General features: G+C 45.5%; 1 protein-coding gene across 1 annotated transcript; it reads left to right on the forward strand.

Moving 5' to 3' along the window:
* Window positions 1–25: 25 nt before the first annotated feature.
* dctd (dCMP deaminase) lies at window positions 26–25,343 on the forward strand. The gene is made up of 6 exons (XM_061246551.1): window positions 26–216; window positions 2,010–2,130; window positions 6,115–6,250; window positions 11,757–11,873; window positions 20,177–20,273; window positions 24,912–25,343. Exons 1-6 carry the CDS (start codon window positions 176–178, stop codon window positions 25,003–25,005), a joined length of 606 nt encoding a protein of 201 aa, XP_061102535.1. The 5' UTR covers window positions 26–175; the 3' UTR covers window positions 25,006–25,343.

Genomic DNA, 25,343 nt, shown 5'->3' on the forward strand with positions numbered 1-25,343 from the left:
TCTCTGAGCCTATGGGTGGTACTAGTTGCAGGCGCGGGAAAAAAGCATGTGTGCTAGCGCGAGATCACAGCGTGCATGGCAAAGGAAAGAGCACACATTTTTTTTCTGTGAACGCATACCCAAAATAGTTTTGGGGAAAGAAAATACTGAATAAGACTAAAGCAAAAACTAGGAGATGAACACAGAAGCGAGTAAAGAGACATCACTACAAAATGGGTAACTTTCACATTTAAAGGCGTGCACTTATTAAGATGGTTTGGAGATTAACCATGCAGCTGTTAGCTAGCAACAACTTACGTTTACAAGCTACGTTTGTACGTGCTGTTCTGTCTAGCGACTAGCTGTATGTTTACAAGCTGAATATATCGTTATAATTATTCATTTTGTTCGTCATCAAGGGCTAACGTGAAATAACATGCATTCCCGAGCTATTCTAAGATGCGTTCTGTTACGTTAGTTGCTACATGTGCTTGTATGTTGTCGTCACTGCTTGATCTATCTGCGTTGTAACTGTAAACAAAACAATTCATGCATTGCGGTAGTTGGACTTCAGCTGTTAAAATCATGATACAGGTACAGATATTTTTTACGTCATAGTGACCGCTGATGTGGATGTGAACCGTTGATAAAACACTGCCGTATGGCTAAATGTTTGGTTTGCACATGCACACCTCAAGACATCCGAAGTGACACTGAAGCCGCAGTGCATCTTTGCCCCGTACAGTGTGGAGCCTCCTGACACTGGCAATAAGACTAATTCGAATTGCTCCTTAGCTTGAAAAGTTAGTTTAAAACAGTGAGTTAGTTTAAAAATCACATTGCAATAGTGGCTTCAATGCAGTTTTTCCGTTTTTCATAATCCCCGTGCCCCAATTCCCCATCAGTGAAAGTACATCACAGGTCAGAAAGACTGCTGCTTTTCTCTCTCTCCTGAATCTGAGAATGATAGGATTTTTGGATCCAGACGGTTTCAGTATTATTCACGGTTGGATAAAGCTACAAAATACAATGATATTCATAGCTGTGCTCCCCATTTACTGTTATAGTGATTGTTTATTTTTTTATTTAAAAAAAATAAACTGACCCTGTGTAACACAATGTGTCACAGGTCAGCCTTTAACTCAAGCCCCACAGAGCACTCTGGTGCTAATGATAATGACGCAGCTCCCTGAAAGCTTAAACCATAAAAGAAACGGACCGTTTCTAGTGTTGGTGTCGGTATGTGGATTTGAAATGCTCCAGTTTAAATTAAGGACCTGTACCATTGTGTAGGGCACAACATTGTGTGTCTCCTGGGACAATTCCATGATTTTATTCAGAGGCATAAAATGGATTTCATAAGCAATAAACATCCAGTTTGACACACATCAAGAATTGCTTTCCTCTGAATGGTGAATGTCTCATTTATTTATTTTTTGTTGGCTGTCCACCTTATGTGTTTTTTAACTTGTCTAGAGGGGGTTAGATAGAGATGGTCTAGAAGTGGGGAATCCCCAGGCCACACGTTGCCTGTTTTGTTTCACAGTAACTAGCAGTAGAGCAATGGTGCCTGTGATGTGCACCGGACAAAAAAAAGTAAATCTCAACAAGTAGTGTATGTTCACTTCATTTCTCTCTTCTATAACGTTTTTTCCTAAATAAGACTGCACATTGCCAGTGAGGTTATTGGGGTAAAAAATAATTCGCTTGTCAAGCAAAAGGTAGCTTAAAACAAGCAAATATTTTCGACTTGAGAGAAAAATGTTTTTAATGTCATTACAAGACTAAAACACTGAAGACAGATGTTTTTGTGTGTCTGTGTGTGTCTGTGTGCGTGTGTGCGTGCATGTGTGCGTGCGTGCGTGCGCATGCGTGTGCGTGCGTGTGTGTCCAGTGTCTGGTCCTTGGCTCTGTGTCTTGGAGTTGCAGTGCTGGCTGTGGGGAGGTGGGCTCTTTGCCTAAAGCGCCCGCGTCCTGCCCCACGCCTGTGCTCACAGTCTCTTTACTGTCTCTCCTGTCCGGGCTGCCAGGCATGCCAGGGCTGAGGCCGAGGCTCCCTGCAAGAAGAGGCAGGACTACCTGGAGTGGCCTGAATATTTCATGGCGGTTGCCTTCCTGTCAGCACAAAGGAGCAAGGATCCAAACTCACAGGTATTCTAACACCCTCCCCATCAATGCTGACTACCCCCACCCCAATGTAAGCCTGTGCTTACATTACTCCCTGCTCTGTCCTGACATTAAATATTAACTGGGCTGACACGAGCATGTCAGAAGCCCTTTTGAATAAATTTGGGGGTCTGTGTGTGCGTGCGTTTCTGTGTGGGGGTAGTGGGTACATGGTGCAATAATCAGAAGAAGCTGCTTCTGTGGGTTCGGGCGGAGCGTGGCAGGAATTGTGGGAATATGGCAAATATGATAAAAAACCAGTTGGTTCTTAAATCCAAAGTAATTAACAGGTCTAGAGCGTTTGGTCGTCCTTATTTTGAAAAAATAAATTGTTGCACTCAGTCGATAAAAGTTACCTCAGGTGCATGTCGCCAGAGCCAATAATAAGGAATGAGATGCCGAGTGCACTCTGCATAAAGGGTCAGACAAAATGGTCTCGGAAAAATATATTTAATGGGACAAGAAACGCATGGTGCAAAAAAAGGCATGTGATAGATACTAGACATTACAGGGGCAAACATTTCAGCTCATGCTTTCTTCAGTGCTCACAAACTTGCGACCAAATTCACTCAAAGTATGACTCTCCTGATGAGGTACCATGCAGGTGGGGTAATTAGGTGACCACATGTCTGCTTTGCAGATTTACTTTCAGTTCTTCTCGGAAGCCTGTACCTCAGTTGGTGCTTGTCAGTTTTGTCAGCCACTGTTTTGCCCTACACCTCTCCCCCGTTCAGGGTTTTCCCACATTACACGTAGAGCATTACTCTTCGCGGTTGACGTGCCGCTCGATTTTCTCCTTGTCCTGTAGAATTCAAGAGGATAGGGCACGTTATGAGTCTGCTCTCCCGGCTTGACTGATGGATGCTGCAGAGATGAGCCTATGAGTATGATTCAGTCGTGCGAAGGTGGGGAAAAGTAGTCGGGGCTAAAATGTGCCTTAAAAACAGTGAGGAACAAAGTAGTGATATTAGTATAAGCAGTTGTTTAGGCATTGTTTCATCCTTAATTCCGGTGCACAATCGGTTCCATCAAAATGGGAAAATAAAGGCCTTGAGCACTGATGTTTTACAGTTTGGTGCATGTGAATTGTATTACCTGATGTCATACCACGAGCGGTTAAATTGATGACAGAATTGGTGATGCCCCCTTTTAATTACAATCTTCAGTGACAGTGTCGTCCCCTTAGCCTTGAGCTTTTTGCTGATGTCACTTTGAATGCAAATGTGTTTGTGCCTATATGGGACTCAAAATTCTTGAAGTGGTTGATGCTTTTCTCCCAAGAAAAAAAGGGACCTACTCGGACCAATGCTTAATAAGTGTGCAGAAACGAAAAATAATAAAGGAAGCCCTGCCTGTAATAAGGAATGAATGAGCTAAATAAATGTGTATGCATGCTGAAGGGTATATAATGTCTATATGGGTATATAATGTGTATATGTCTATATGTCTTGGTCTATGTCTGTTGGAATGAATGTCTACATGTGATTTGACCATGTATTTGTGTATATGTGTTTGGGTTTATGTTAGCATGTTTCTGTTTCTGTTAGGTTGTGTCTGTGTGTATGTATATGGGTCTATGTTGGTGTGTGTGTGTGTGTGTTTGTATAGGTTTATGTCTGCATGCAGTTTTTGCGTGTATGAGTGTTTGTTAGCGTGTGTATAGGTTTATGTTAGCATGTGTGTGTGTGCATGGGTTTATGTTAGCATCTGTATGGGTTTATGTTGGCCTGTGTGTGTGTGTGTATGGGTTTATGTTAGCATGTGTATGGGTTTATGTTAGCATGTATGTGCACAGGTTTATGCTAGCGTGTGTATGGGTTTATGTTGGTGTGTATGTGTATGGGTTCATGTTGGCGTGTATGTGTATGGGTTTATGTTGGTGTGTATGTGTATGGGTTTATGTTGGTGTGTATGTGCACAGGTTTATGTTGGCGTGTATGTGCACAGGTTTATGCTAGCGTGTGTATATGTGTGGGTTTATGTTACGGTGTATGGGTTTATGTTGGCGTGTATGGGTTTATGTTGGCGTGTGTATGTGTATGGGTTTTTGTTAGCATGTGTGTATGGGTTTATGTTAGCATGTGTATGGGTTTATGTTAGCATGTATGTGCACAGGTTTATGTTGGCGTGTATGTGCATGGGTTTATGCTAGCGTGTGTGTTTGTGTGCGCGTGTCTGGAAAGTGAATGGGGTTTATGAGAGCTGGAGCTGCTTCTCTTTGATAAGCCCAAATCCAGGAGAGGGGGGTAGGTCTGAGCCAGAGGGGCACAGCGGGGTGTCTAACACACTTCTCATCCCAGCCCCCTTCCCAGCATGCTCTTCTCCAGGCACCCAGCCTCGGCGCACCCGATAGGGGAGTTGTTGGGGGGCTCGTTTTAAGAAGGGGGGAGTTTGTCTGCTGACACTGACAGGTTGTATTGTTATTTTATTAAAGCCGTGCCAGGATCGTTGTTTGGGGTGTCAGTAAATCTGGGGCTGGGGGGAGAGCAAAAGTTTTTTGAGTCCGTGCGATCCAACTACCAACAATAAGACGAGTATTTCTGAGTGAAAACAGGAAGCTGACGCCTTGTTTATACAGCGTAGTGCACAGGGTCGTGTCTCCAGACCTAAATCTCAGAGTCTCTGCTTCTTCATCACCTTCCTGGGGCGAGGAAACAAAGATGGATTATTTTTCATAGAAGGCCTCCCCCCCCACCTTTCCATGTCTGTGGCCATACTGATTGTATTGGTGCTGAAGTTTGAAGATGTATGTTACATATCCCCCCCTCTGGGTGCAGGCATTTATATCTCTGTGAGTCTCTGGGGCTCTGGTGCCAGAGCAGGTGAGTGAAAGCTCTCTATTGATGCATCTTACAGCTCAGCCTGACCTTGACTGGCACTGGCGTCCGTTTTCTGTAATCTCTGCCTCAACAAACTGGCTTTGAAACGTGATGCATCTCGTGCTACATCGACGTTACGGACAGTGAGACAGAGGAATTACGAGTCCCTGCATGTGCAGATGTACGTCATTTTTTTTTTTTTTAAAAGATATTTTTTAGCCCTTTTTCAGCTTTATTGGACAGTATAGTATAGAGAGACAGGAAGAATGGGAGCGAGAGAGAGGGGAAGACATGCAACAAATGTCAGACGGTCGGATTCGAACCGCCGACGTCGCGGCTCGCAATGAGCATGCGGTCAGTGCTCTACAGGCTGCGCCACCGAGACACCCCAGATGTACGTCATTTGACTGAGGATATACACACACACACACACACACACACACACACACACACATATATATATATATATACATACATACATACATACAATGGTATGTTCCAAATGTCCTTGCTGCCATTTAGGTCTGTCATTGCTACCTAAACAACCCCTTGCCCCATGCTTACATTGTATAGTCATGGACTGTGACTGACATGATCACTTGTGAAGGGTCTGACAGAAATACCGGCGTTCATATCCACAGCCTTGTGGTTACTGTTCCTGTTGCCATGGTGCCACAGTGCCATGCCGATACCGTCCTGTGATCCACCCTCCAGAGTACCTGTGCACGTTTAAAGTCTTAACCAATGAGACCTGAACTCTAAAGCTACAGTGTGCAGTCCAGGTGCATCTGAAAGCTGTCATGTTTCAGGGATGTTGTGCAGTCCTTGTGTAGTTTGCTCAGTTTCCTCGGATAGCACATTGCTTGCAGGGCTGCAAGCAGAAGTTGTGAATTTGGCCGGTTCCTACCAGATTCTGTTGCCCCCACATTTAGGGGCTTACCTACTATATAAAAGGCAGTACTCAGGGTGGCTGATGTGCTTGCTCTTGGTGAATGTTTAAAGTCTCATATTCATATATTCCTCCTTTTCCAAAATATTCCTTCTTTTTGAATGACCCACTTTTCTTTCTGTCTCTCTACTTGGGTTTTTATATTAGAGATGGATTCAGTGCCTCTAGCCCTCTGAGAGTGAAATACCCTTTTCATTTCAGGTGGGAGCCTGTATTGTGAACCAGGAAAACAAGATAGTGGGGATAGGTTATAACGGGATGCCCAATGACTGCAATGATGACCTTCTGCCTTGGGCTCGGTCATCCTCTGACTGGCTGGACACCAAGTACCCTTACGGTGAGTCTCCCTTCCCACGCACCCCCTCTCCGAAAAACATAGGGCCGTAAGAGAGCTGGGGTACATCCCTTTTCCAGAGCGCACCGACACTGACTGAGATTATGGGAAAGTGACCCGCAAACCCGCAAACACAACTGGTAACCCACCAAGCCAAGATGTTCATTAACCCTGTGATGTCACAGAAAGCATACTGCAAACAGTGAATTTACACCGTTCTCCTAACTGGTACCGAGTTCTGAAACAGGGTAAACCACACGCAGTGCCCATTCTTCCCTGAAAATGAGAACAGCTGTGTTTTTCAGTTCCCGACAGGTCCCAATGCACTCTGTGTCCACTGGTTATAAGGATGTGGACACTTCAGGGGCTGGTGTGCATGTTTTACCCTCCAGGATTGTGTGGCTGGGTCTCAGACGCCCGTGATTGCGCGGAAAGCTCCAGAAAGACAGGCGGGTGCTTTGTGATTGCCTTCCTCTGCAGTCTTGCTGCCAATTGATTTAGCGTTTTTGCTGTTGTAAATGGCAGACTATACGCGGATGGCAGAAAGGGCTCGAGATTGCTGCTGTTGTATTGTTGGCGACAAGGGATAAAATGCACACTGGTTTACTTTGTAAAAAAACTAAATGAGCCCTATTTCATCGGAACTGTAATGGGCGGAAAGAATAACCTTTTTCAGGAGGAAAGAGGGTGTAATGGTGACCTATTAAAGGGGAAAACAGGAAGGTTTTGCTGTCCGTGCCCCTTTTTGAAAGCGCGCTCACTCAGACGGTGATCGGCCCTTTGTCTTTTTGCCTTTATATTTGTGATTCCTGTGTAACCTGCAGGGGGCGCTGCTTCCTAATGCTGCCGGCCTCGCTCACTCAGAGGTCCCTCACTCGGCCCCCCGCACCGCGCGCTGTGAAAGGCTGCCCCGCGGCTGTTCCCCCCGACAACCGAGCGGCCGGCGCTTCAGATGCGCCTTTCACGTTTTAACACCTTTTGTTTTTCTTTTTAAATAGGCACTTGACTTGAACCTTTTCATTTGGTCAGAACCTCACCTGTTTGCTTAAATCCCTTCCCAGGGAATAGTTTGAGACAATACACCAGGTAAACTCATACTGTGGATATTTATTTATATACGTTCATTTTATTTTGTAATTACATTTTTTGAAATGGAAAAACGTGTATGTGCCGATTTGTGCATACATCCGCAATGATAAACAGCATCTTGTTGAGAATAACGTCACACAAGACGCTTGTCCACTTCTTTTGTGGTCTTCATTGTAGAAAATGTCATTCAGGCTATCAAACCCCCCCCCATACACACACACACACACCGACACACACAATTGCCAGCCAGATGGTTCTCTGCAGGTGATGTTCTCGTCTTGCGTAGTACATCCAGAAGGTGATTGGAACACGCCCGAAGTCAACGGGGGCACGGTGGGGCCGGGATGGAGGGAGGGGGTGTGGGCGGGCCGGCAGGTGCGGGCAGATTTTTGCTGCGTTCAGGAAGAGTGTGAAGATGCTTGGGGCGAAGGCTTGTGTAGTTGAGCCCCTGTGTGCGAGTGTGAGAGGGAGTTCTGTAAGAGGATTTGTTTGGCCGGGGCCGGGCTGATCTGTTTAACCCCTGTACACTGGAGCCGGCGAGGGTGGGTGGGGGCAGCGAGCCTGGCTGCAGTCATCCTCCCTATTGTGCCCCCATCCACACTATCAATCATTTGCAGGTTTCTATGGAAACAGTCTTCCAAATGGCTGCTTCTACCCAGCCTGTTACTCTTGTAAGTGGTTTTTCATTCAAGAGAAGGGGGGGAAAAAAAAAATCTCCTGCTTCATGATTGCAAAAATCATTATTAAAAACTTCATGCTTAAAATCTCTCGATCTTTTTTCCTCCTCTGTAACAGTTTAATAATATAATGCATGTATTTAAAAGTAGTACAGTGGATAAAATATTTGTGTACAGTTTAAAGAAGGAAAAGGCATGGGTAAAGGAAAACTTGCCTTTGAAGAAGGAAAGAAACCGGGAATTGATTTGCCACTACCGGTGCTGATATGCTGATATTTGCATTCAGGGAATAATTGAACCACCTTACCCCGCGTTCTCCCTAATACGTAATGCACCATCATTTGTTTTTACCGTAACGCATCTAAACACCACAGAAATGTAAATGTAATGGCTGCACCCGCGTCCGGGAGAGTTAATGATACGCCATTTGTCGGAGTCAGCAGCCTTGCCCCCAGCGCTGGCGTGGAGCCAGCCTCCCCGTGATGCCCGCATGTCGGGACGCCAGCTTCTGCCGCTGCTTTACCAGTGAAAATGATTTTTATGAGCTGCTTTCAATTCAATGGGAAGGGGGGGGGGGGGGGGAGAAAACCATCCAAAATGTGTCTGGTTGGGTGGGGTGCAATGGCTAGTGAGAAAAGCTGACCTGCTTTCTTCTCCTCTTCTGTGCTGGTTTAAAAAAGATATTTTGTGACCCTGGCTGTTAGAGTGAGTGTGGCGCCCGGTCGGGGGTGGGGGCAAGGAACCCGGAAGGTGCCAGGTGGTGCTTGTCCTCTTGCCCCTACCTTGCCCTGGGCCACTCTAATTAGCAGGGCCCTGCTGGGGGGCGACAGCCAGGAGAGAGGGCAACAAGAGGGGGAGCAGAGGGCACCTCACAGCCCATCTGTCTGGGCCTGTTAGCGGAACACACCTGGCGAAGCAAGACATGGAGAAACATAAAGCCCCAGCACATTACCTCTGCTCCTCCAGGATACCAAGACCTCCCGTATAGACCACTGCTCCTCCAGGATACCAAGACCTCCCGTATAGACCACTGCTCCACTCAGACACCAAGACGTCTTGTATAGACCACTGCTCCACCCAGACATCAAGACCTCTTGTATAGACCACTGCTCCACTCAGTCACCAAGACCTCCCGTATAGACCACTGCTCCACTCAGACACCAAGACGTCTTGTATATACCACTGCTCCTCCAGGATACCAAGACCTCCCGTATAGACCACTGCTCCACCCAGACATCAGGACCTCTCATATAGACCACTGCTCCACCCAGACATCAAGATGCCTCGTATAGACCACGGCTCCATCCAGACACCAATACCTTGTAGAGACCACTGCTATAGACCACCACTCCTTCCAAACATAATACACATTTTTGTAGACCACTGCTCCACACTCTAATGTACACTTGTATTCCACAGCACGGCCGATTTACTGTGTGGTGTAAATTCAACTGTTGTGCTGTTCCTGCTCAGCGGAAAACTGCATTTCTATATTGGTAAAGAAAAGGTACTCGCCTGACAGAAATGCACCCGACAGAATTCCCCACTGGCACAAACCCTCCCAAGTTCCCAGACTGGAAGCAGCACCTGTGTTTGTAGCATTGATGCGTGATTGGGAATTGAGGGAGGTTCATTGCCTGGGGTTGAAAATGGAAAAGGTGAAGCCATAGTTTCCTTTCGTGTTTTTATTTTCTTTCTCTGAGGAGCTGTGCTGTTTGGGGTTGAATATAAAAAAAAAAGATAGGCATCTCAAAAGTAATTGAAAGCAGTTTGGAGGGCTACCCGTAGCTGAAAGATGTCTCTTCTAAACATTATGCTGGCAAAAGAAGCTTTGCAGACAAAAACTGCACATAGCCAGCTGTCAGGAGTAAATTAACTGGCGCATCTCCAGCACTTATTACTCGCAAGGAATGATTTTTTAAAGAAGAAATTAGAATGGCTTAAACGACTTCAGTCCGCTTTTATTCACCATTTATTAGGTGAGTAGATGTTTTCACAGTTGGAATACATTTTCATTTCATTGCAGGCCGTTTCAGGCAAGCTAAATTCCTGTGCTGTTAGCAACTGTTTGTGAGTTGCTGGGTTAGTGTAATTATATTAGCCTGACCATCTCAGAAATTACCTCAGTTTATTTGGTAGTCTCCGTCCTGTGTTTTCTTGCCTGTCTTGTCTCGTTTAGCTTGGATTTAGAAATTTGCAGAGACAATTTGTGTAGCGGATCTGATGGAGGCCCTTGCACCTCTGCAGACCCAAAGGCTGTAATTACACCTCCTGCTTTTCTTCAGGGAAGAATTGCTTTGTCTTTGAAGACGGTCCAAAATACCTTCTAAATATCCTGTGGAATTGTTTGCCGTGGAGGTATGGTGACAGCAATTTGTTCGCTGTGCTCATGAGGAGGGTTTCAGTCTTCTTTAATGGAGCTTCCTGTGTCCTGCCATGTATGGCAGTTGAGACGTGCAGTCACAAAGGAGCTGCCCGGCACTGGGACTCACTCTGGAGGAATGTGTAAGTTCTGCAGCCTCTCCTGTCATCAGGTACATAAGGATCTACACGTGGAGTCCCCTGTGTGGCCTTCATTGCTGCTTTAGGGTGTGGGGGCTGCTCATTCTAATTCTCACTTTTCTCAGCTCTTGCTAAACTACTGATGGCAGAAAATAATGTGTTCACATCGCCCTCTCTGAATGCCTTGATATTGACATCCCCTGCAGTTATCAAGTCAGTTGCAAATCCACGTACCGTTGCGTGTCGCCTCAGGACCTTCTGTGTACTGTGGTAGTACGCGGTGTCTTGGTTGTTGTTATTTGGGATTGGCAGTGATGGAACACGATGCTGCCTCTCAAGTATACTGGGGCCCCTTTGAAGAACAACGTCCTTATTTTGAGGTTCTTGACTGTATTTGATTTGTTGTGTAAGCCGAATTTGAGGTTGAAATGGCAGTGTTGAAATCTGAAAAGAAATCTTGAGGGCAGAGTTTGCCTGCCTGATGGTGCGCTGATTGATCACCTTGTAAGCGGCCATTGTTTCTCTCTTTTCTTGGCTCTTGTATGTCTCTCATTGAGCGAGCCTTGAAGCCTTATGGGATTTTACAGCTGGAGTTTACGAAGCGGGATTGTGCTTCTGTGAACACAGTCTGTTCCATCTTCATTCATGTACTTTAGGGAAAGAAAGGCATTGTTCAGTTAATTGTTACCTAGGGTTCTGTTGTTCTCAGTGTCTTGGAGTTAGGTGCCACCATGTTGATAGTCTGTTTAAATGTTTTGACTGTATAATTTTTACATTGTCAGACTTGAAGTGTCCTCCCGTTATGCCGGTGTCGGTCTGAATGATTGATTCCACCGCGTTTTTATACGCCTCATGCATCCTCCTGCTCTCTCTTAGCGGGGTTATGTTTTTGTGTGTTTGTACTGTAGACTTTGAGCTCTGCCAACACTGTCAGCGAAGTGGTGGTCGTTGGCTTTCAGTCAAAACATGGCAATTTATCAGCGCTGATAGGGCCATTCATTTCACATAATTAGCGCTTCAGCTGAACAATTACCTCCCCTTTTGTGGCCGATGTTGTCGGAAAGAGGATACATCTGTTCGGGCTTGAAGCATTGTCTGTAAGATGCTGTTATGCGTGAGTGCGCGCGCATGCGTTTGTGTGGGTCCATGTGCCCGTGCCTGCGAGCGTGTGAACGTGCATGTTTGTATGTTATGAATGTCGATGCTACACGCTAACATTGTCACTTCCCCCCCCCTTGCAGTGTGTCACGCAGAGCTGAACGCTATCATGAACAAGAACTCCGCCGATGTGAAGGGCTGCACCATGTATGTGGCCCTGTTCCCCTGCAACGAGTGCGCCAAGCTCATCATCCAGGCAGGTGGGTCTCTCTCTCTCTCTCTCTCTCTCTCTCTCTCCCTCTCTCCCCCCCTCTCTCTGAGAGGTTCTTATGAAGCATACCCCATCCTTAAGCTACGCCCTGGCTGTTTTTGATGAGCTGAATCCGGGTAGCCCAAGCTTGTCCCTTTATAACGATTGTCCAAGATGTTGTTGGCTACATCTGGACCTTTAATCTGCTGATTACACTAATTTGGCACTGTGATGAATCTTTACCTTCTGGTCGGCATAAGGAATTAAAGTGGTCCTTGGTTGATGTTGATATGCCTAGTGGTCCGCAGTGTGCCAGTTTGGACCGGCATAGTTGCCAATACTCCACCCAAGGAGAGAGAGTTTAAATTACTCCCCTGGCCCTTCCAAACAGCGGTGACTCTTCCTGTGTGCCGTGTGTGAAGTGTAACTCTCCCGTGTAATACACATCATTAGAGGCTTTTTTCCCCCCCTCCCCTGTTTTGTTTAATTTTGTGTGCCAGTTTTTTGTTGGCTCTTTCTAGTGTAGGTGGTTTTTCCCAGCAGGTGGAGAAACATGCAAAGCTATCACGGTGAGTGAGAAATGAAGGGCAAACCCAGGCCCTCGGGGGTTAAAATCACCCTGGCCTCCAAAAAAGAGGGCAAGGGCAGGCCCTGACAGCAGAGGAGGCAGCCCTAGAAATGATATGAGCGCTTTCTCACCCACTGACTCCACGGCGGGCTCACTGGCTTAGCGAGCGGTGCCTGGAGTTGTGCTGATTTACCTCTGGAAGGTGAAGAATATCCAGCAAAGTAACTCACACACGCGCCCAGCAGTGCCTGTTCAGTTCTGTTTCAGACAACACCCAACTTTTTACCCGCAACACAGCAGTTTGACTGCTGTACTCAAAGCAGTCTCAGACTGTTTTAGATATACTTATTGAAATGTGTAGTTTCTCCCAGGGTCCCCTGCTGCGGGAGCAGAGGCGGAGCCCCTTGGGGGCTGCTTTCGGAGATGAGGTTGACGTCTCTCGCACCGCGCGGTGGGGGTGCCGCCTCATCCAGGGGTTGCCACCTCATTAAGAAGCGGCTCCGCTCTTCTGAAACACCTTCGGCTATTTCCCCCGATCCCCCCCCACCCCTCAGCCTCCTGCGACCCCCTCGCACTTCAAGAAGAGACTCGTGCACGAAAGACGCCCAGACACATCAAGCTCAAATCACCCCAAGATTTGTCATTTCTTTGACTGCGGTGTGCTCCTCAGCAACAGGAGAAGGGCAAAAGTGCTTGTGTAATCCCCCCCCCCCCCCCCCCTTTGATTTGTGTCTGTGTTCCTCCTAAGATGCGAGGAACAACAGGGTGAACTCTTGGGTGGATCCTAAATTATTCATTTCTCTTGATGTCTTTTCCAGGAAACGCAGTATGGCATGGTATGTGCACGCTTGGAATAGGTTTTTCGTTTGTTTGTTTGTTTGTTTGTTTGTCGTCAGACAAACAGCTGCGCCTTGTCATTCTGACTGTGGGCAGTAACATTAAGACTCTGAAATGGCAGACTGACTTCCCCCCCATCCTCAGTTTGTGCTGGCACAGAGGTTTTTCCTCATACATGTCACCCTTATTTCCTCTGTGAGCTCTTCAGCGTCTCTGTGAGCGCAGGCCCTGTGGCTGGGTGCTGGACTGGCAGGGAGGGCAGTGGGCTTTAGGGGGCGCTGTGGTGCTGTCACTCCCAGCCCTCACCCCAGGCTGGACCCCCACACGTTTCCCACACGTTCAGGCCTCAAGCCCAATGAGTTGTAACACTTCATTTTTTAAATTTCTGTTGAGCTCCTCCTGAAAGCAGACTGACTGAGGGCCCCCTCTCTCCCTCCCTCTCTGTGTCTTTTTCTTTCTGTTTTTGTCTTTCCCCCTCCCCCTGTCTGTCTCTCCCACTCTCGCTCTCAAAGTCAAATTGAAAAAAATTATTGCCATGACAAGTTGCATCCTATGTTGCCAAAGCACAGAAACGAACATATAAGGAACATTCACCATTGCACACATGAACATTCTCTGACTGACAATGCACAAATATATATATATATATATATGTATATATATATATATATATATATATATATATATATATATATATATATATATATATATATATATATTATACATACAGTACTGTGCAGAAGTCTTAGGCACCCTAGACTTTATTATATTTATGTTTATTTTTTTGTGTGTGTTAGTATAAAAGAACACATTTGAGATTTTCAAGTATTCGTTTTCCAAAAGATTAAATTTTTGTAAAATGTATAGTACGTTTGTTTAGGACCTTTCATTGAATTATTTTTTAAAGAATCTTATCCGGACAGAATGTTATACAGGTGCCTAAGACTTTTGCACGGTACTATATATATATATATTAAACAATGTAATTATTGAGAATCTCAAAATGCCAAAGTGTGAAATATACTGCACTTTATTCATGTTTCAGTGGAAGCAACCAGAGTCGCATTCTTTTAAGCAAAAATACATCTCACCAAAATCAAGGTTCCATAATTATTGGCACCCCTGGTTTAGTACTTGGCACATGTATCTCTGGCAAGGATTACAGCGTGGAGTCTTTTTCTGTAATGCTTGACATGGTTAAGGAACACATTGGGAGGGATTTTGGATCACTCCTCTGCAGATCTTTGCCAGATCCTTCACGTTCTTGGGTTTATCAAGCCCACAGGTTTTTGATTGGATTGAGGTCTGGCGCCTGAGATGGCCAGACCTGAACAATTATTGTCACAGAACCATTTATATGCGGATTTTGGGGTGTGCTTTGGGTCATCGAAATGTTGGAAAGTCCGCCTATGGCCAAGTCTCAGCCTTGTGGTAGAGGCAACCAGATTATCAACCAAAATTGCCTGATACTTGGTGGGAAACTATTATACCATTGTTTAGACCATTGATCTTTATTTCTTCTCTACCTTACTCTCTCTCCCTCTTTCTCTTCTCAGCCTCCTCCGCTTCTCTCTGTCCCTCCCTCTCTTTTGCAGCAGACGGTTAATCGGACACTGCTCTGTTATTAGTCCCAGAAAATCAGCTGCATCATCTACTTTCAGCAACACTAATATCTGCCATCTCCTGCCAGGCTGGCACCCCAGCTCCAGGGCTCTGACTGATTTGTACTGTTTTTGTTTAGCACGTTCAGCATATAGCTCAGTTGGGCTGGCTTTGATTATTTAAGCACTCCCTTCTTAACTCGCAGTTAACATTTTGTACATTTTTTTTTTTCCAAGTTGAAGGGATTGACAATCACGGACCTGTCACAATCATTTAGTGTGTAATTATACTTCAAAAGGCAGGGAAATAATTAGTGTAGTGAAACTGTAAATCTTTTCCCTGGCTTTCCTAAGCCTCATTGAGCCCAGCACCACGTCTGCGGCTGGTGCCAGCTTTCTGTTAGCTGGATGTGAGGGGCTGAATCGGGGGGAATTATGGGCTAGGGTTCCGGAATGAAGAATACGTGAAAATGCTGATTGCATTCTAATGTTGTTTAATTATGCCTTGGTTGTCTTCCCGAGTCCCTGGCCCCCCCACCTCATTTCCAGACCATTTCCAGGCGTGTTTCACGGTGCCCCGGTGCCCCTGCCGTGGTAATGGTTCTGCTGCTCCGCTGGCTGGCCCCATAGTCCCCTCTTTTGTTGTCCTGGGCATGCCCTAACATGCCACCTGCTCCCCCAGCACTGAGAGAGAGAGGGAGGGAGGGGAGCTCTGGATGCACCCCCTCACACCCCTTATCTTTACCCTTTACCTGGCTTTTTCCCCTTACTTTTAGATACCGTGGTGTCTCCCTCTCTCAATTTAAATTTCATTTGCTTTATTGGCAGGGCAACTACAGTCATATTGCCAAAGCAATACAATATTATACTGTACACACAGAATACACACAGAAATATGGAAATAACATGTATGACATGCATTAACACTTACATCACGAGCATGAACACTTACAGTGAACATATTACAAGTAAAGATAAACATATTGTGAAGAACAATAATGCTGTCTAAGATACATTTATATAATAAAAAGATAAGTAAACAACAAATGTTGTCAGCCAGTGTCCAATCCAGTTTATTACTGGCAAAGATGTACTTTGCTGGTTTTGAAGCTGATGGCCCTTGTCATTTGCAGTATCTTCTCTTTTGTTCCAGAAATCTTATAATTTGAGAAGATTTGTTAAAGTAATGTGTTCTAACTTCTAATGATTTTTCACAGTGTTGGCTAATGTATATCTCTCAAGATTTTCTCTTTTCTCACTTTGTTCAACTGTGGATGGAGTTGCGGTTTCTACTGTGTCTAATCGTTTATCATCTAGATGTGTTAAACTACTTAGAACATAGCACCTTTGGTTTCAGATAACCCAATTGACCTTGCTGTTCCAATACTTTTTGAAGGGACTGTATAAAACTGGTCTGATCCTCAGTTTAGTCATCAAAATACCTGCTGATACCTAGGGATGGATATCCTTTAAATTTAGCTAAAATGCTAAAATGATACCTTCGAAATGGTACCCATGCCTTAACAAATACTTTCTTAAAAATAAAGATCAAGCAACATTAAAAAACTTCTTTTTTATAACAAAGGCAAAGAAATTGAACAATGTCATTGTTTAAATCATTCTTTATATTTATACCGGCATTTTGACCAAGTAAAGTAAGCTACCTGCTTCGCTGACGGAGTCTAAAGAATGAGTTTTGTGTTGCCTATTGAAGTTGCGTGGCTCCAAAACGAGACACCAAAACCCCGCATTGCGATTACAGCCGGTACCCATCTGCCTCAATGGGAAGCGGTGGCTTAGTGCTCCCGGGTTTCACAACACAACCACTCCACAGTTTAGTTAGTATCTGTGCAGGAACTGCCCCCCAGACAAAGTAAAGTCTTCTCTGGATGTCGGAGCCCATATGCTCATTTCTGCCACGCCACGCCCTGACCTGTTCCCATCCACTCTGCTTCTCTCACTGGGGTGCATTTAATATCAGTTAGAGCCTTTCACAGTCTGTCACATCGTAAGGTTTTGTAACAGGGGACTTTCAGTGCAGAGACAAGACAGCAGAAAATGAAACTTTTTTTTTTTTTGTTCCTGCTACAGAAGAAATTGGGAAAATCCGATTTGGGAGCTGGGAAAAAAGAGTAACTGGTCCATGGAGAGGTTTTCTGCTACGTGTGTGTTTTAGAGAATAGAGTCAGGCACAGTCCAGAACAACTTGAAGCAATAATTTAAAGCCGCTTAGTTTTATATATTGTTCCTCTTCCCTAGCTACCAGTTTGTTTTTCTACTATGGTTAGCTGGTCCTCTTTGTGTGCTTACAGCAAAGCTGCAGCCGGGACAGGGAAAGTCCTGTTGTATTTCAAACTTACGGAAAAAAGAAAAGCTTCATGCTTTTGCAAAAGTTTGCAAAGGTTTTTGGAAATGCTCACAGAAACATATTTCATGGAAGTGATTACACAGATCACTTACTCAATGTTTTGTTGATCACAACGGCCAAATTTCAATGTTCCCTCCCATGTGGTTTGGGGAACTTTTACAGCACCGATGTGAGAAGTTTCACCTGTGCGGAATGTGTTGGGAGAGTGTGTAGAATTTCAGAGCTAGGCAGACCCATGTGAACGTATGGCATACTGAAGTATAGCTGAAGTATACACTACTTGATACTCAGATGCTCAGAAACGTATAATTATAGTTTATATGAAGTATGCTTAGTACACAGTTCTTTCTCTTGGGCTGTCCCCCCGTGTGACTCATCAGCAGAGAGGCACATGATTTCCTGAGGTAAATGGGGATATCTGAACAAAATGTAACACAGTAATGTCTGTACTGTGGCGATCTGCTCAACCTGTCAAGACATTGGATATTGGCGCGTGGATGTGGCCCCCTCAGTTTTGTATTGAATCTTAGCCAGCTGTGGCTAATGGAGCACAATTTGCTTTATTGCTAGCCAGAAAGAGAAGGTGGGTTATTGTGTGACTGCAGCCAGACTGCTATGATCTTCAATCTAGTGTCGCAATGCTGCTCCTTCCTGAAAAGGTCTTCTCTGCCACATCTCTTCAGTTAAGCAAGCAGAGTCACTGACTGTCTGTCTGAAAAATCACCTGCTGACACCAGTGAAACAATACCTGTACTCTGAGCTGTTATTCTGGCCTGAATACCCTTGCCTATGCTTCATTTGACACGGTGCCTTCAAATCCATTTCATAGCATCACAGCTGAAATCTCTTATACCTTCTACAGCACTTCACGTTTCACTGTTGATGCGAGTACTGTGTATTGACTACTGCGGCCATCTCTCCTTGTTGCTCAAAACATTCTGTACGCACTGTCGTACATCTCTCTGGATAATAGTGTCTGCTAAATGTAGTGCAGTCTAATGGACTGTGGCCTATAAAGATGCACTCTGTGGCACTGTGCAGCAAAGAGACGCGTCTTTGAATACAATTTCTCGTTTCAAACTTTTTTTGGGGGGTTTTAAACCTGCCTCTCTCAATTTCTCTCCCCAATTTGCAAAGAGCAGTCATCAGTCTATGCTTGTCCCGTTGCTGCAAATTCCTCAGTCAATTCGGAAGGGCGAACGCCCTCGTGGGCAACGCCGGTGCACAGCTGTTACTATTGAGCAATGAGGTTTGCTTTCCCCTGGTGACTGAGGGCCTTCACTGAGTGATTCTATGCCCAATTTAGCGGAAGCGCTTGGGACTCCCAGATTGGATGGGAACAACATGAAGCATATGTGCACTATGCTTTCAGTGGATGTGACGTGTGGGAGCCCCACTACAGCCGTAACACCACTACCGCCGGTCTGCAACCACTGGAAGATTTGTAATCTGGGTTAAATGCACTTTTTTATACCTTCAGAGTTGCCGAGTTGAGTGGTGATTTAGGAGCTGCGCTTTCTCTTTTGTCATCAAGTACATATCAGTAATGACACAGTTGCCCCTCTTTTTGTTCACAACTTCTCTTTTACCGAAGGAATGCGTTTGATATTTCTGGGACTGAAAAAGGCTGCACATTCAGGTTTTATGAAAGGCTTGGCTGCACTTTGCCCAAATCCTGTAGTTGTAGCAGCACGGTATGAGTCTTAAATACCTTAAATAAAAAAAACCTTTTAGACATATGCCAGGGGTCAGGGAGTTGGTGGCTTTATGCAAGTTGCGTGTTATCCTTTGGTTATCAATAAAAAGTCAAGTCTCACCACCAAACAAAAAGGATTCTCCTGGGAAAAGTGATTTTGAAGTGCTGAGATGTCATACTCAAAGGTTCCAGTAAAATAGGTTAAGCTAACTTTTCTCCTTTGGATGTGTATCTGCTGCGACAGCTCTCTGTGGGGCTGAATGTCTGGGTGCCGGCCCTCTCTGCACTCCAGGCTGCCCCGCCTTGGGCCATCAGCATTCCTCTCCTCCCCCCCCCCCCCCCCTCTGAGCCATCAGCATTCCTCTGCTCCGTGAAGCTGGAACAGTGCCAGGTTCAAACGCATCGAGAATATATGCGCGCTGCGCTCTGAATATTGACAATGTGCAGCGTGCATTTTTATTTATGGTTTGTTTATTAGATGTACATTTTGAAACACTGCTGTCGTCCCTCGTCACAAGTGGCTTCAGTATATAAACCTGCAAGCGTACGCAGATTTAAAGCACTCGCGAGTTTGGTTCGTGCTCTGGGGACATGGTTGGGCTGGGTTAGTGGATGGGAGATGAGTTTCTCTGACCTCACTTGGTGCTCATTACTCTAGGAGCTGTCTGCCTGCCCTGGTGAGGCTGTAGATTGTCCTCGCTTCACATAAACAGCGTGGCCTGGTCCCTGTGCTTTCTCTGTCTTCTGAAGCAAATGGGAGGAGCCATAGTGGCTCATGGGAGTGGTCAGTGCATGTGCCTTCTGGTGTGGGCGGAGCTATAGTGGCCTGTGGGTGTGGTCTCTGCTTTCAGGAGTGAGTGGGAGGAGCTATAGTGGCCTGTGGGTGTGGTCTCTGCTTTCAGGAGTGAGTGGGAGGAGCTATAGTGGCCTGTGGGTGTGGTTTCTGTGCCTTCAGGAGTGAGTGGGAGGAGTCTTGGCAGCCCATAGGGGTGGTCTCTGTATGTGCCTTCAGGATGGTGTGAGGGGGAGGCATGGTTTGGGCGGTGCGACAGAAACTGGGCACAAGGCAGGGTTTGTGAGTGCGCTCCCTCTTCCTGTGTGTCTCAAGCCCTTAATACGGGGTCACGGCCGCACCTGCAAGTTAAAAGACCATCCGCCCTACCCTCCTTCTACACCTCTGACCACCCGCCACCACATCCATCAATTAACTTTTCTCTCCTTCTCTTTCTCTCTCTCTCCACAGGAATAAAGGATGTGATTTATCTGTCAGACAAGTATCATGGCCGAAAGGAATTTACTGCCTCCAGACGGCTACTCGACATGGCGGGGATCGAGTACAAGTGAGTCTCCACAGCACTCTAGAGAGGATCCAAAAAAAAAGACAGACGTCATTATTTACATCTTTAAGGGCCCGACAGGTCTGACCGCACAAACAAATAAGGGCTTCTGCTTCAAAGAAGCCATTTTCTGGTGAAGGAGAGCTCTCAGTCCACCATTCCACACTGACCTGTAATGGCTGCTTCACGGACCTCTGGAAGCGTGCAGGGCAGTGCTGCTCCAGCCAGTACAGATCAGTATACTAATATAAAACAGCATGTGGGCCTTGTGGGTGGAGCGATGCACTTATCGTAAAATGTAGTGTACGGTTGTGGCTGCTTATTTGTCTCTCCCGCCCTTTCCCCGGCTGTACGGCGGAGTGCCCCTGTGGCAGTACTGGGGGAATTAGTCACAGCCTTTTCGCCATCCCCCGTGGATGTTCGGAAATGAGAAGCGCATGGCAGGTTTCACGGGAGTAACCCTGCACCGTCATGGCAGCTGGAGCCAAGTTTACTTTGGTGCCAGTTAGTTGAAGTTCTGGCTGTTTTGTCCTTTTGTGTTTGTTTTTGTGATGTTTGCAGTCTCAGCCCGCTCATCTGCGGTGTATTTCACTGCACAGACTCAATTGTGTACGCCATGTCAGAGTCTCTCTTTTCCCTTACATTCCCCTGCCCTCTCCCCCATTCTCTCCTCTTTCTCATCCCTCTCTCTTCCTTTCTTTTGTTTTTTTCTAGCCCTCTCAACCTCAATCTCTCCTCTTTCCCATCTCTTATCACCTCTTTCTTTCTCTGAAGTGTCCTCTTGTGATTGCTTCTCTGTTCTGCTCTCTCTCCTCCCTCTCTTCCTATCATTTCCACATCTTTTTGTCCTGCTTTTGTTCTCTTTCTCTCTGTCCCCAATGTTCCCATTTCCCCTCCTTGTTTTTACTTTGTCTTTCTCTTTCTGTTCTTGTGTCATTCCTTCTTGCTCTCCCTCTCCTGTCCTTTCCATGGTGTGCGAGTCAGACCTGGGTCTAATGCATAATTTAGATTAAAATACTTTTCTATGCTTTACTGAGCTTGCCTGGTGTATTGGAACCTATGAAATACTCTCATGGAGTGCAAAAGCCAACTTCGGGTCCTCTTGGTAAGCTCAATTGCACCAGACAAGATCAGTTGGGCACAGAGCAGTATTTGAATCCAGAATGATTATGTACAGTGTTTGACCCAGGTCTGCTGTGAATGTAAATGATGAGAGGCCTGGGTTTTTGGGAGTTGTGCCCTCCAGGGCTGTTAGCCTGCCAGCCCGGCCGGCTGCTGGGAGCAGACCCGTCATTCCAGATCCAGCCACACACCTCTAGAGGACAGGAAGTCCCATCTCCCCCTGCTGGGTCACCTCCTCAGAGTTAATAATACAGCTTTATTGCTCCACGACTGCAGGTGTGCTCGCACACACACGGTGCTACTGAGAATGCTATATTACAAAAAAACAAATAAATAAAGGACCAAAAAACTGTTTTATAGTTCCTTCTCAATATCAATAGGTAATGTTCTGAGGGCTTTCTGGCAGTATAAGCAGTCAACCCCCTTCACCCTCCGTGTTGAATTTCAGAAATTTAGCCGTGCCCCCCACCCCCCTTTCAATAACACGCAACTAAGATTATATTAATACCTTTTCATTAGCCCCTTTTCAGGAACTCAGCAACTAAATCCCCTTTTAAACCAGAGGAACCAGGGGCGATTTAGGTTCTGGGGGTTGGTTCCTGCACCCCTTTTAGTCTCGCTCATGTTGTAGTTATTTTCTGAGGTACCAGAACTATGTGGTGGGGCTAGCAGTCTTGTACATCACGGATTAGTCAACCGCTAACTTGGAAATGGTATTTTGCCGAGTGAAACAACTGCCACTTTTAAATGCACGGTAGCTCCAAATCACTTTACAAATGTGGGTACAAATATAACTTGACTTGATCACCAATAAGTAAGATTTTACTTGTAACAGCATATTTTTATATGATATAACCAATAACATTAGTGTCACTTTGTATGCAAAGAAATAACATTCCTGCTGAATAGGTGGTTCTCTCAGGTCACTGGCGCCTTAAAGTACAGCATTTTAATAAAAGTAAGTCCTGAATACACAGAAAACATTTATTGAAACATCAAGCTACGGCTGGTTAAAATAGCCTTTAATTCTAGCGAAGTTAAAATGCCTATGTATAGCAAATGCATATTTGTTGCCAATACCAACAGAAACATACTTGGACAATAATTGGAAAAAAAAAAGAAGTGAATTTGCATATGTCCGCCTTAAGCTTGAAGAAATCCAAACACTTGGCACAGACGGCATTCAGTTTGTTGCAGAGCTAGCCAGCTAGTTAGCCTGAACATTGATATTCATGAGCCTTAAAAATAGTCACTTAACCAGCCTGTTCTTGGTAAAGCTCATGATAGGCACTGGAGACTGGACATGTAAAGAGATTGCTTTTGCTGTTTAAAATCACTTTCTTATGGATATCTGGATCTAAAAGCGTGGGAAAGGTGTGGGACCTTTAAGTGTTTACAGTAATATAGAACAGGAAACTGCAGGAAATAAAATATAAACTATAAATTGCGTAAAATTGGACTTTACTGCAACAAGCTAGCTGTGGTCAGTATTCTAGGTCACTCAAACTGAACAGTCATGGAAAAAACCAAAGCAGAATTACAAAAATAGGATATGACACTACGATAACCGGAGTGGCAGACTGACCAGTCCATGAACTCAGTTTTAGACCACTCCTACTCTGCGTGGTTCTGGAGGTGCGATGGGAAGGCAAACACAACCATGCTCCAGGAGCCGCTTTAGTTCCTGTTGTGGATCTGAACTTCCTGCCCACTTTTAGTTTCTGCAACCTGGTGGAAAATGGGCTATTGAGGGGATTTATGGTTCCTTCACCTGCACTCACCCACATTACTCGCCGTGGTGCTGCTTATCATCTGCTTCTTTAATGAACATCTGTGTTGCCATTTTTTATTTTGCACTGAAATTATTCTACAGCTTTATTAAATGTGATTCCGACATTCAGGATGTCATTCATGGCACGAGTGACCTGGTGATTAAGGTTTTCCATTATGAGCAGGCTTTATTTCCAATTGGCAGTTAGTGAGAGAGCAAAGAAGATGCAGGAGCGAAGAAGAGAAATTCCACTGTAAATCTTACGCGTATATATTCTGAGCTTCCGCGGCAAGCTTCCCACTATAGGACAATAAACGTAGGTAAGGAAGTGTACGGTGGCGTCTTAAGACTTCTATCTGATGTAAAGGAAAGACGAAAAACCTATTGCAGGGGATGAGCTTACGGGAAAGAAGAAAGGAAGAAAAAAATCAATTTTCAATATAAAATCCCGGAAGACATCTTCATGTCTTGAGAGGTTTAGAAATTAATTCCCCTGGCAGGTGTCTGAACGCTGTCTCCTACCTGCAGGCGTACTTCATGTAACTCAGTTCAATTATATTTCCTCTCTGTCCATTTATGGCCGGTGATTTCATTCGCACATCAAATAGAGCTCACATCCAATTGTAGCTTAGAAAACAGCTTTTATAACCTTGACATGTTTCCACCTGAGAATGGGGGGAAAAAAAAGAAACGGGAAGAAAACCACTAACAGTTGGCCATGCAATATTGATGCATGCTGAATACCTGGTGCTTATGGATTAAATATTTTATTCCTGGAAGAAATTAAAGCTGAATTAAATAAAAAAAAAAGCCAGTAAAAAGCCCCAAAAGTGAATGGCTGTCCTTGGGGGGTTGTTGCCAATGGCCAAAGAGATGGCACACTATTTACTCTCAACTCAATCTTTAAAACTTTTTTTTATATGTATAGTTTGGGATTGAAGCAGGCGCTTTTGAAAGGGGGCTTTAAAACTTTTAACTATTCACACCTTTCCACTGCTGCTTGAGGAGTTAAAGTTCAAGACAAGAAAAAAAGAAAATAAGTTCGAATTTGTTTTGACATTTAGTTGGTGCTGTTCGCAAAGCCCACAAGGTCTTAAACACGTAGGCTGGGCGTTAGAAAGGCCCGTTTGATTGGCAGTCTGGCTCAGGGGTCTTGGCAGTATTAACGTGCCCACTTTTGCTGTGGACCGCTTCTGAAAGCACCTGCCCCTGAGTTATCGGAGTTAAAGAGGCCCCCCCCCCCCCCCCCGCTCAGGCTGAGGAGTGCACTGGTTTGTCCAGACGGTGCCAGGGGGCATCGCACCAGGGGTCCCCCCTCTGCAGAGGAGCCCTCTGGGGACAGGGAGACCTGGGGGGGGGGGTGGGTAGCGCAGCGCACACGGGCCTCCTGGGAAAGGGGGTCAAGGGTCACGGAGGAGGCGAGTCTGCAGATGGGCCGGTGGGAGGGTGTTTTGGCGGTTTGGGGGTTGTTGAGGGGCCAGTGGGTCTGGTGGAACCACAGAGCAGCTCTGTGAGTAGTGAGGAGGCCGTTTCTGCTGGACCAGCAGAGCCCCTGGAGGACAGCCTGCTGGAGGCCTGCAGGAGAGCAGCTGCAGCTGTGGGACTGGCACTGAGCAGTGTGACGGTGGGGGGTGAATCCAGCACGGAGAGAATCCTGGAGGAAACGGGGAGGGGGGCGGTGCTGCTGGAAAAATGAGCATTCTAACAAAAAGGACTTTCTTATACGCTCTTATTTGTGTGTGTTTCAGGAAGTTTCAGCCGAAGAGAGGAAAGGTCGTCATTGATTTCGGTTCAATCGACCTCTCTGGAAATCAGGGGGCGGCGGGCTCCAGTGCGTCTTGATCCTGCCGGAGCCATAACTGCCCTCCTCGTGTGGGAGGAATTACTCCATACATACTTCTGTTTGCTGCTCTTTTAGGACCCTGCAACTTTCATTTTCAAAGTTTCGGCGCAGTCCAGTTTCAGGGTTAGGTCTGTGCTTTGTTTCTCAAACAGTCTTAAGTTCTGGACTTTTTTACCTTTAATCAGTTTCCGTGGTGTACCCGTGGTGTATAGGGTTAATTAGCCATTGGATGTAGTTTGACTAAACCAGGAACAAAATGTTATACAACTTAACATGTATGCTATTATATCTTTAACTAAGGTTTTGATGTTTCAAATAAAGTATATTAAACATCCAA

The sequence above is a fragment of the Conger conger genome, chromosome 6 (assembly GCF_963514075.1).
Source record: "Conger conger chromosome 6, fConCon1.1, whole genome shotgun sequence".
Lineage (NCBI taxonomy): Eukaryota > Metazoa > Chordata > Actinopteri > Anguilliformes > Congridae > Conger > Conger conger.